The 12,090-nt window shown below is 39.8% G+C and overlaps 1 protein-coding gene across 3 annotated transcripts in view; it reads right to left on the reverse strand.

Moving 5' to 3' along the window:
* Window positions 1-12,090, reverse strand: part of IMMP2L (inner mitochondrial membrane peptidase subunit 2) — a 448,622-nt gene that overhangs the window by 405,276 nt on the left and 31,256 nt on the right. Inside the window, exon 4 of one of the 3 annotated variants that reach the window (XM_033163447.1) lies at window positions 3,637-3,780. The exons of the other annotated variants lie outside the window; for them this stretch is intronic. Within the exon in view, the coding sequence (XP_033019338.1) occupies window positions 3,729-3,780 (52 nt within the window). The 3' untranslated portion in view covers window positions 3,637-3,728. Of the gene's footprint in view, window positions 1-3,636; window positions 3,781-12,090 lie in introns of those variants that run through there. 3 annotated transcript variants of the gene reach the window in all.

The following is a 12,090-nucleotide window of genomic DNA, read 5'->3' on the forward strand; positions in this document are numbered from 1 at the left end:
TGTGCCACATGTGCATACTCCACATTCAGTTATAGTGGCATTTTAATTGTTTGAAATAAGAAATTAAATCATAATATAGAGGGAATAAACATTCAGCACTGCATTGTTCTATGCACAATGGATATTTGTAGGGTAAGATGGAGAAACACATGAGCATTAGGAACCTATAGAAAACCCAATTTGTAATTTCAGAACAGTTGTTATGCAACTATTATTATCTGTGGTGCTTGACAAGTATAAACTACAGTGGTACCTCTAGTTACGAACTTAATTCGTTCCGGAGGTCCGTTCTTAACCTGAAACTGTTCTTAACTAGAGTCGTGCTTTCCCTAATGGGGCCTCTTGCTGCCGCTGCGCAGCCAGCACACGATTTCCGTTCTCATCCTGGGGCAAAGTTCTCAACTCGAGGTAACTCTTCCAGGTTAGCGGAGTTCGTAACCTGAGGTGTTTGTAACTCAAGGTACCACTGTACTGCATTTTCAACAAAGATGATCCCACCAACATTATAACACTCTTGTGAACAAAACACTGCACTAGCATGCACGCTATGGAGATTGTGGCTGTTGCGCTCCTCCCCTGGTCCATCTGCTGCCACATGACCATGGACTAAGCCATGGTTTGGCATAACATACCATCAGGACCTGGGCTCATGGATTGTCACCTCAAGACAAACCACAAACTGTAAACGCAATAATAAACCTTTGCAGGAGTGACACACCATGGTCACAGCAATGCAGCAGCTTTGCTCAGAGAACCCGCACATTCAGACCAAGTCATGCTATGTGTGAAGCCAGCTCTTTGGGTGAAATTACGACCCAAACCTCTGTTTTATCCTAAGATCAGCTCTTACTTCAATTATAAGAAGTGTCAAGGCAATGCCAACATCAAGAACATTAAAATGCTCAATTTCACTTATGTTAAAATTTATTGTTGAGCATGTGAGATGTAATGAAATGGGGACTAGTGAATTAGAACAAAACCTGAAGAAAATTATAGAATCACAGCCAATAGTGCATCAAGCACTATATTGTATTTGCTGCTTTCCATTAAAAACCCTTGGTATTAACTAAGTGTATTAAAGTGTATTACTTTGCAAACTAAGTGCATTAAACTAAACATTTTAAACTAAAGGACTAAACCTTCCCTTAGGACAACATCTGGACTCGCTCAATCTATTTTGCTGCCTGAGGCAGGGAAGGACATTTCATCCTTGCCCCCACTTCTTCCCCACACAGGATCCAAGGCTGGTCAAGTTATTTTTGCCCCGAAGAAAAAAATACCAGAAGCTCCTCCCCAGCAATAAAAATACAATATGACACCCAATATCAGCCACCTTACTCTAAATGATGGGGCTGCCTGTGGGAAACACACCAGTTTGCAATGTCTCAAACTGAAGATAATCATGGTCACCACTACATCTGTACCTAAGGGACCGTCTCTCCTGGTATGGTAGGTCCTGGTTAGGACCTTAAGGTCCTCAAATAATAACTTTTTGGAGGTCCCGAGCCACAAGGATGCTAGGTTGGCTTCAACTAGGGCCAGGGCCTTCTCAGTACTGGCCCCGACTTGGTGGAACGGTCTGTCACAAGAGACCAGGGCCCTGCGGGATTTGGCATCTTTCCACAGGGCCTGCAAGACGGAGCTGTTCCACCTGGCCTTTGGGTTGGTTTCAGTTTAACCCTGATGTTTCATTCTTTTGGTGTGATTGGTGGGCTACTTAAAAATGAGGCTGCAGTCTAAATTAAATTTTAAATTGTATTTTAATCAGTATTTTTAATGAATTGTTTTGTGTTTTTGTTGTGATTTTATTGGTGTTAGCCGCCCTGAGCCCGGTTTGGCGGGGAAGGGCGGGGTATAAATAAAAAGTAGTAGTAGTTGTTGTTATTACATTTATTATTTAATCTGTACATGAGTTCTGAGGTGCAGAACAAAGTTACAGAACAATGTGGCACACAATTGGGGAGAAATCATCATTTGTGGCTAGCTACTGTTTAAATTCACTCTGGATTTTTTCTGGGTTCACTCTGTTGCACACCATCCCTTTATGAATACAAATTGTTGCCCTTTCAATTGCCTGAAAGGGTAGTAAAGTAATACCTTTGTAAATGCTTTTTCTCCTTAGCAAAAATTAAATAAAATCAATATAGAACTAAGTGAGCGACCTTCCTATTACTCAGTCACTCTAAATTGTACTTTGTTCGTCTACATAACATAATGTACTGGACATGTAACCATATCTTTCATTGAAAACTATTTTATTTTCCTATCCTCTAATTTGATTTTGGTTACCAGACAGGAAATGGTCTTCAGCTTGCTGCAATTGCAAATTGAGAGGGGGAGGGGAATTCCATATCAATAATAGTACTGCCTGGTGTGTGTGTGTGTGTGTGTGTGTGTGTGTATGTGTGCATGCGTTTGTGTGTTTAAATGCATCCAAATAAAATTGTATTTCACTAGGGGTCAGTAGATCCTGAACAGAAGTTACACAAAGTAGGGTGGTAACATTTATAAAGCAAAGCTGTGCCTGTTTACTTTGAAGGATGTCAATAGTGCAATCCTATACTGTAAATGTCTAATCATCAGTAAGCCCCATTGAGCTCAATGACTCTTATTCCCATGTAACTGTGTATAAATTACATCCTTCATTGATAAGGCAAGAGAGAGGTGCTCATAGTCAATGAAACAGCCATTCTAGAAATGGTTCGGTCTGGGCTGAAAGCAGCAGCATTTCCCCTGAAGACAAAGGCTAGTAGTTTGGGAGTTTGGATGAGATGCTGTTTAGTAATGTCATTATGGCTGCTATGCTGAAACTTTTAACAGCTGCATCCCTCCCCTCCATATCTACCTATTAATCATTATTCAAGCCGCACTGCAGGTGGCCTATGCACCTTTGAAGATGAAGCGTAAATAGGAATTATTATTTTTTCCAAATCCCAGGTTTATAATTTATTTATCGTTTTGTACACACTGTATCTCACATCAGTGCACCTTGATTCTAAGTTTAGAAATCAATTCCTGCCCTTAATTCGATCAGTCTAAGATGTCTGCCTAGAAAGCAATTTGTCAACAGTAGATTTATTGCTCAATATTGATATCAGCCCACAGCTAAAACTTTGCAGATCTATATAACTGAGCACATCAAACAGTTCTCCTTTATAACATATAACCAGGTGACTCTCATAAGTGAGCTTGCAGTATTACAACAGTGTCTGTTTATTCTTTTTAAAAATTAAAAAAATCCAGTCCAATTTTTTAAAAAAGCTTTGCATATCGTGAACATGAAGAATTCTATCACAAACTCAGTTGTAAACTGTCAATGGCCTAAAACAGGCATGGCCAAACTTGGCCCGCCAGATGTTTTGGGACTACAATTCCCATCATCCCTGACCACTGGTCCTGTTAGCTAGGGATGATGAGAGTTGTAGTCCCAAAACATCTGGAGGGCCTGGCCTAAAACATAGTTGCTCACTCCATGCCCCATCTATATTTTTGAAAAATTTCAACTTGAGTTTGAATGGAAGTACCTTTTCTATTCACTATATAATCATTCTGTACAACCAGTGGAAAGTAAAAGCGTCCTATTGCATTATACCCTTTTAAAAAAAGAAAAAAAACCCACTTATTTTGCTTTCCTCTTTTCTGAAAGAAACAACAGGGTTCAATTTACTCCACAGATCCATCACTGTAATGTTACCTGAAAGGAACAATCCCCTGTGCATTTGACCAGATCATACCATATTTTTGGTCACTGTTTTCTTCATGCTGCATGAAATATTAAACCTAAGAAAAGAAACAAGTGCCAGACACACATAAGAGAACTATAAGCTTTCAAAGTTAGTCTGAGTAAAAATAGCTACTAATATGTTTTTTTTGGGGGGTACACCAAATCGGGCTCCAATTGGCCATAAATCTGTGCCTTAAAATTTCTATCTCGTAACCCAAGATTTATGGGGGATTTGTTAACTATTATGAAGGCAAATTTTAATTACAAGCAGCATTGTTCTGTTACACACCTGAACGTTCACAATTACCGTACATTTCCGTGTATAAGACTATTTTTTTTTTACTTTAAAATAAGGTTGAAAATCTGGAGGTGACTTATAAATGGATAGTGCATATGCCCTTTTCTAAATCTGGGATCCCCAAAAGTAGGGGGCGTCTTATACATGGGGGTGTCGTATACATGAAAAAAATACGGTAAGTTCTGAGTAGAGGAGTTTGAGGAATTCGGATTTGATATTCTGCTTTATCAGTACCCTAAGGAGTCTCAAAGCAGCTTACATTCTCCTTTCCCTTCCTCCCCCACAACAAACACTCAGTGAGGTGAGTGGGGCTGAGAGACTTCAGAGAAGTGAGACTAGCCCAAGGTCACCCAGCAGCTGCATGTGGAGGAGCAGAGATGCGAACCCAGTTCACCAGATTATGAGACTACCGCTCTTAACCACTACACCACACTGGCTCCTGAGTAAATTCTAGGGTGGCGGCTATCCAGTACCAGTGTCTTTCTGCTATTTAGTTTGTCAACAGGTTACAAGATCTCTTCCTGTGTGTTACCTCCATGAGCTGTATTCAGTTATATTATCCAAAAATAAAAAATGTGGTTTCATTAGTCTTTCAAGTAGTTTCTGAAGAGACCAGGAATACAAAATATACTTACTATAAAAGGTAGTGTTAAATGAAGGTTTGTCTTGGCAACTATGCCATGGTATTATTACCGTAGTTAACAATGTTAAGGCATTTTATTGTGCAGCATTTATTTTTACCCAATGGTCGGTGATTCCCAAAAACAAACGATTCTACAGAAATTAACCTCCACAGCTTCTGACAACTTTCAGGCATCTTTCAACGCTGTTACTAAGGACAACTTGATGCCATCTGTAGTCTAACCAATATGCCAAAAAGTCACACTCAAAAGATGAATGGTTCACTTTCTGATAGCAACATCCTATATTGGGACATATGGTTGAGAACAGCACAGAAGGCAATTTCAACAGATATTGAAAACAACTGTTGAAACTACAACCCATCATTTCCCACAATTCGCTATAGAATATAATTTGAATAAAATAATGCTAGCAGTAGGAGGGGGGAATCATATCTAAGCAGCACCACAGATTGGATGGTGCTGTTCTTCCCCTGTTTTATGAAGAAGAAACCAAGTCAGGAAATTCATAACAGAGAAATAATGTCTGTGCTAGAATTCTGACTGATGTTTTGGCTTCATTTGTATTTTATTTAGAAGACATACTTCAGGTCACACTCTCAAGGGCTTGTAACAGGTTACATACACACTGATTTACAAACGTATTGAAAATCAAAAAGGAGAGGCTGATTCACACTGCAAATGCTCCACAGTACCTGCAAGGGGTGGGGGGGAGGAGGGAGGATATATTAATAGCAATGAAAGAGCCTTCCCAAGGAGACACATCCTTGTCAAAACATTGCTTAGCCCAAATTCCTCCTTGATTAATGTATTCCGTCCTTTAATTTCCAAATTCTAATAGTCTCTTCATCTCAATCCTCAGAAGAATGTCCTCTGGACACACCATTAAATTACAACAGGTACATATCCTATGTACATACTAAATTGCTTGCCGATCCATAAAGAACACCAGTGTCTATTTTAAAAGTTTTAGTTACTGAGTTTGAACTTTCCACTTAGCCAGTATTTTACAACTATTCATTTCAACAGTGAAGCTACTTGTTCAGACATTTAACATATTGCAAACCTGACTTTCAATTTGTAGTCTCACCATAATGTAAAAAGGTAAAGTGTGTGCTTTTGTGTAAAGTAATGGCCTCTTTTTGCTGATTGGGCTGCAATGCCAAGGAAAATATCTGTCAAGGAGTTTTAAGTTCCACGCATAGCACTGTCATTAAAAGCAATTACCAGGCTTAATGGAACACTGGCCTTGCATAACTTTGACACCTCCCTAAAGTTATACCATCAGTCACTGCGTAAAACCTTTAAAATTTCTCTCATCACTTGTACTTTCTGGTTTCAAATTTTCCATTCTTATATGACCACTCCACAGGACCTTATTTCATTATCAACCACCTCACTATGCTCAACGTGTTTAAACTCAAGTGTTTTTTTTTTTTTTGCTGCTTGACTTCTATCTTCCTTCAGGTATTATATAAAAAAATAGTGGTACTTCAGCATGTAAAAACATGTGGTAATAACAAGTTCAACATTAGTCTGTTCCCTAAATGGTTTCATAAGACTCTTCTAGTCAGCTCATGGCACTGAAGAGTTTGTAACTCAGCCCACACACAGAGGCCACTAAAAAAAAGCAGCTTCATAGTAAGTTCACACAGCGCATATTTCAGAGCTCCCTACTAAATTTTCCTTAATGCACACTGAAGAGAAATGCTGGCAATGCTACTGCCAAGGAAATAGCACTTATTCAATAACACCCATTGTAATCCTCTGGGCTCTTTTTAAGTACGGTAAAACCTACTTCTGCTATCCCTTAAGCAGAATCTACAACACAACTTCAAAACATAAGTGCACCCTATAGTTTCTTTAAAATTGTCTCTTTTGACAAGCAACTAATTAGATTAAGTCTGCAATTCTATCCATACTTACCTGGGAGTAAGTACCATTGAACTCAATGGGGATTACTTCAGATAAGACATAGAATCATAAAATTGTAAGTTGGAAGAGACCACAAGGTCCATCTCTAGACCAACCCCTGCAATGCAGGAGTCTTGTCACCCAATGTGGGGCTCGATCCCACGTGTATAGGATTGCTTTAAATCAGCCTTCTCAATCCGCTACTCTCCATAAATACCCATAAACACCAGCTATACATTTTTTTTGCCATGTTTACAATGAAACCATGAAGAAGTCTCAGTTTTGCTACATAATACAGTAAGCTGTGTTCTCTTTTGTGCGTTCAATGCTCTCACTTTGCATGGTAATATCAGTCTACTAATTTTACATTTTGAAGTTTCATTCTGTCAGCACCCTGTCTTTAGGGGCTACTCACTGTTATGATTCCTGCCTCTAAGATGGTTGATTAATGTCACTACTAAGGCACACAAAATCCCTTAATCTGGATACAAGAACTATATGCAAGACAGGCAAAAATCACCCATGTAGAGTACAAGCATTTCTCATTAAATTGGCAATTTACAATGACAGTTGAAAGACATATGGCAACACTAAACCACTCTTGCTGATGCCCTGCCTGTTGTTGATGCTGGTTCCTGCTCCCCCATTATCACTGAGTGGAAAAACCTGAAAATCACCGTTGAAGCTCTAAAATGTATAATTATTACTAGGGGGTATGCAGCTTAAATAAGAAGAAACAAACTATTAGCTTCCAGATATCATGAACACCAAACAAAAACTTACCTTAGCAAGAACCTCATATGATTTTTTTAAAAAACTATCACGCATTTTTTCTGGGTACAATCTGGATTTCAAGAGCATAAAGGTGAAAAGTCACTATCTACTTACTTGGAAGTGTCAGAAAATTAGAGCCAAAAATAATTTTCAGGATGTCTTTAAATATCTAAAATTCTGCAGGAGGAATTAAAAAAGAAAAATGGAAATACAGTACTAGTGTGTGGGCACAGTGGAATATCAGTTTTAAGTTGTCTCATCTCTAGAGTTGGCATGACACAAAGGAGAAAAATCCCATCGAACCAATTAGTACACAGCTTCATTCAAATGGGTCCCAGTAACAATAGTACCAAGAGGAAAGAAAGTGGCTCGGAGCCACAAGCCTCTAAAATAAAAACCAGGGCTTACTGCTGTTACTAATTTCATGTGACGGTTGGCAGGACTGGGAGTCAGAAACTAGCCTCCAATATTTGTTCCTACATTTATTTATTTTCTTTCAATCAAATCTAGGTATTCCCCATCTTGGAAAGATCAGTCCCAAGTGTCAGTCCTGAAACCACACTGCTGTTTTATATTCCCTGGTGGCTCTTGTCTTGACTATGATGCTAGTATTCTTCCCACAGTTGACTTCACTATTCCGTAAGCACATGTCAAACAATTTTGCCACACTGGGGAGGCCACAATTCTCCCAAGTCATGTTTACTTTATTCTAAACATAGGCTTGGGTCCATAGGTGCCCTTCTGCTAGCAAAGAGGCACCATCTACTCATGAAGGATAAGGCTATTGACAGCTACCAACCATGATGGCTATGTTCTACTTGCCCCAGGTGCTGGAAATCACAAGTGGGGAAAGTACTGTTGCATTTGGACTAGATGGGCATTTGGCCTGATCCAGCAAGACTCTTTTTTTGCTCTTGTGGAAAGTCTGTTTCTGACTTATCAGAAGAGCAAAGCATGATAACAGTGACCCCAAACTCTTTTGTTTATGAGAGTTCTTGCTTAACACACTGTACATGCTCTTTTGCAAAACTTTATATAGCCCCTTTCCGTTTATATCTATGGTCTGGCTCCTCCTTTGTTTAGTGTTCCTAAAAAGGTAATGAAAACCCCAATACTTTGGCACGCCAGCTGAAAAGGTGTTCAACCAGCTTGTGCTACTATTCATAGAACACAGCTAATACATTCCCATCCACCCACTTCCACTCACAGTTCTTTGAATCCATACCAATATGAAGTTACCTATATTAAAAATTAGGAAACATCTGCAATGAATAAATGAAAGCAGAGTTTGTAAAGATGTGGCTTGTTAAACAAGATGTTGCACAGATTGCAGCGAAAATCTCAAATTTGATGGAATTAATAAGCTCTCTCTCACACATCCATCCTCCAACTCTCAACTGGTATGTTATATTGGCACAAGAAAAAGCATGCCAGAAGATGTTAGCCTATGCTAGGATATTTTCAAGCACAAAACAGACTAATTCCTGTTGCAGCAAACACATGAAAGACATTGTGCAATTAAGCTCTCTTCAGTCATTCAGTCTGAATGAGTAAAGGGGAAGTGGGGAAGTGAAGGCCCCTCAATGATGCTGTATGAACCAGATAAATTCCCCAGTCAATGTCCAACTAGCATTATTCTGAAGGGACTGCCTTACTTGCACATAACACTTCCAACACAGGGATAGAATGAACCCTGATCACACATTAGCCAGAGACTGCTCCCAGCAGGGAAAGCATCCTCAAAGGGGCAGGGCTTGCCCCATACATTCCCACTTGCCCCTTTGCATGCTCAAACTGAATATAAGTGATCAATGCACATCAGCTCTGTAGTTAGTCAGTGAGTCGCAGTCTGTGTAACAGCCTGAATTGCTGCAGCAACAGAAATACTTTCTACTTGGATATACCTGTATCTGTAAAGCCTACAAACTGTATTACTGAAGCCTGATCTTCTGCAGCAGTAAATTATTTTGGACCTTCTGTTGCCCCTGTGTGGTGACTGAATCTGGGGGAAACTTCTGCTGTGTGGGTATCTCACCTCAGAATCCCAACATAGTTTTCACCCAAAATTCATTTGTATGACCAGTGCTGCTATAATACATGCCAGGCACACATTTCCACACTTTGTAGGGTCCATGTTATTTCTTATATATTTGCATTAGGCAAATCAGCAGATCAGAAGGCGGTGAATTATAACCACAATAATAGCCACATAATGCAGCATCCTTGCCAACTATGAAGTGGCACCTCTTCCCATTGGTTTCCCCCATGCAGCCGTGTTAACCAGGACACTGCTGCAATCAGTGCGAGAACATCTCAGTCAGTCGTGCTTCCATGTTAGGCAAGAAAGTGAAGGAAAACCCCCAACTTCCTTTACTTTTCCATACAGAGGAATCAGCAGTGGTGTCCATCAAGGGCACTGTAAACTACGGTGTTGACATGAATGTGGCACATCTCGCCTAAAGCATCGCTGCTAGTACTACCACTGTGGACTCTGTTTGTGGGGTAGAGGCCCCTTCTCCTTGTCCATGTGGCATCAGCAGCTTCACTAAAGTTTCCAAAAAAGCAAGCCTAGAATTGCTTCTGTGTCTTGATCAGTGGAATTCATCTAGTTATGATCCCCTTTTGTGCAATCATCATGGTAAGATGCCTCTGGACATTAGTGCAGACATTTGTGCCAGGGCATGGATGTCCAAGGATGTGTGTGCAGTTGCCAGCAGTGTGACCTCCTAGTCATCACAAGAAGGAAGGTACATTATGCTGAACTGAACCAGGTGTAGATACGGAAATGATGAGTGTGATTCAGTAAGGCACGGGTGGGGAACCTCAGAAGCCAAATGTGGTGCTCTATGTCTCTCTATCTGGCCTTTGTGATTCTCTTCAGGTGACACCCCTCACCACACTTACTTCATTCCCTCCTTGTGTATGGTTTTCTTGACTGTAATGTGCACTTGGATTGTGCTAATTCCTCTCAGATGCTTTTGTGGAGCATAGAAAGTGCATGTGTGAGTGCAGCCCCCCTTTTCCACTTGTTGGTTCACCCACTTTTTGCCTCTGGTTTTGCTCATTACTGGCTTGTGGCCCCAGAAAGCTGCCCTCTATTCTCACCCCGCTCAAGGGGTAAGATATATTCATACTCATATATTCATAATCAGGACAACATTGTCCTGAACAGTAGCAGGAGGTAGAGATGAAGCACAAACCAGTACTGCTATTTTGAAAATGACAACAGAAGCCATGTATGCAGATCTCCCATTTTTCTGGATCAGAGCTCCTCTGAGTTTAATGCTGAATGTTCTGCAACACAGTCACCAATGACTATATTTTCATTCCCTGAAAAGACAGGTGTGTGACATTTTCCATTTCAGTAAATTGTTACATGAAATGTAACATGCTCTGCAAAAAGCAAGGCTACACAGCAGAATGAATTGAGAACTTTGAGGGGAAGGTCATCAGCTAAAGTAATTTAGCATAGCCTCGGTGATTTCAGGGAAACTTCAAATTTATGCCAGTTCAGATTTGGCTCATAAACTGAAGAGAAGTTCCCATAGGAGCTTTTTTCAAGGATCATAAACATCCACTATACTGTCAAATACGTTCAAGCCACACCAAGGTAAAGCCAAGCTTGAGGAACCAAATGTTGCTCTGAGCACTCACCTGATCATATTTTTTTATATCGGAGCAAAATAAGGGCTCTCGCTAGCTTGCTCTGTGGCATGAAGAACTCATTTGATGGAGCTTATGGAAGAGTTTGGGATGGATACAAAGGTATTCACTAATGGAAAGCATATTGTGCTCACATAAAGGCTGTATACGACCAAGCAGAAGAGTGTTGTGTAAGAAAAATGACCCTAAATTCCAAAAAAGTTCTTCCATTTGTGCAAACTCTCACATAAGGTGTTGCAAGCTCTCACATAAGATTTTGCAGGTGTTCATTCTCAAGGCCTTTTATGGTCCTTTAAACTTTATATTGTAATTTTCTTTTCCATCATTTTTGTCATATGATAGCAAAAGCCCCAATACATTTGTGTGCTACAATGCAAAGCATCAGTTCACTTGAGCAAGAGTTCAACAGAACTCTTACTGTCTGTATTATGCTTATAAGCTTATTTACGTTTTTTTCTTTCCAAATGTGGTTTTATTATTGCTATTGGCCCCTTTGGGGAGGAAAGGCAGGTTATAAATTTGAAGAAACAAATCAATAAATCACATAAAAACTCCCCTGCATACTCCCTTTACAGTAAAAATAATTATGACAGTTTCCAATTAAGAGCATTTGTTTGTTGCTAAAGTAAAAATTAATGAGGTATGGCTAACCAGCTTTCAAAACTTCCAGAAAGAATAGAGAGAACGGCTCAGGACCACAATACCTCAAGGACCACCTCTTTCCATATGAACCTGTGCAGACACTGAGATCATCCTCTCGAGGCCCTTCTTTGTGTGCCTCCTCCATGAGAGGTCCAGAGGGTGGCAACATGAGAACAGGCCTTTTCTGCAGTGGCTCCTTGTTTGTAGAATGCTCTCCACAAAGAGGACTGGCTGGCGCCTTCATTGCACAGCTTTGTTCTTATTTTTATTACGTATTTTGTGTTTTCTATATTAAAATTTTATGTTGTGAACCACCCTGAGATCTAGGGGTATAGGAAGGTATAAAATTTAATAAATAATAATAATAATACCTAGCCTGTAGTTTTATTGTATATTAGCTATACTATATTAGCTATACATGGTTCATATAGTGT

Source organism: Lacerta agilis, chromosome 10 (assembly GCF_009819535.1).
Source record: "Lacerta agilis isolate rLacAgi1 chromosome 10, rLacAgi1.pri, whole genome shotgun sequence".
Classification (NCBI taxonomy): domain Eukaryota; kingdom Metazoa; phylum Chordata; class Lepidosauria; order Squamata; family Lacertidae; genus Lacerta; species Lacerta agilis.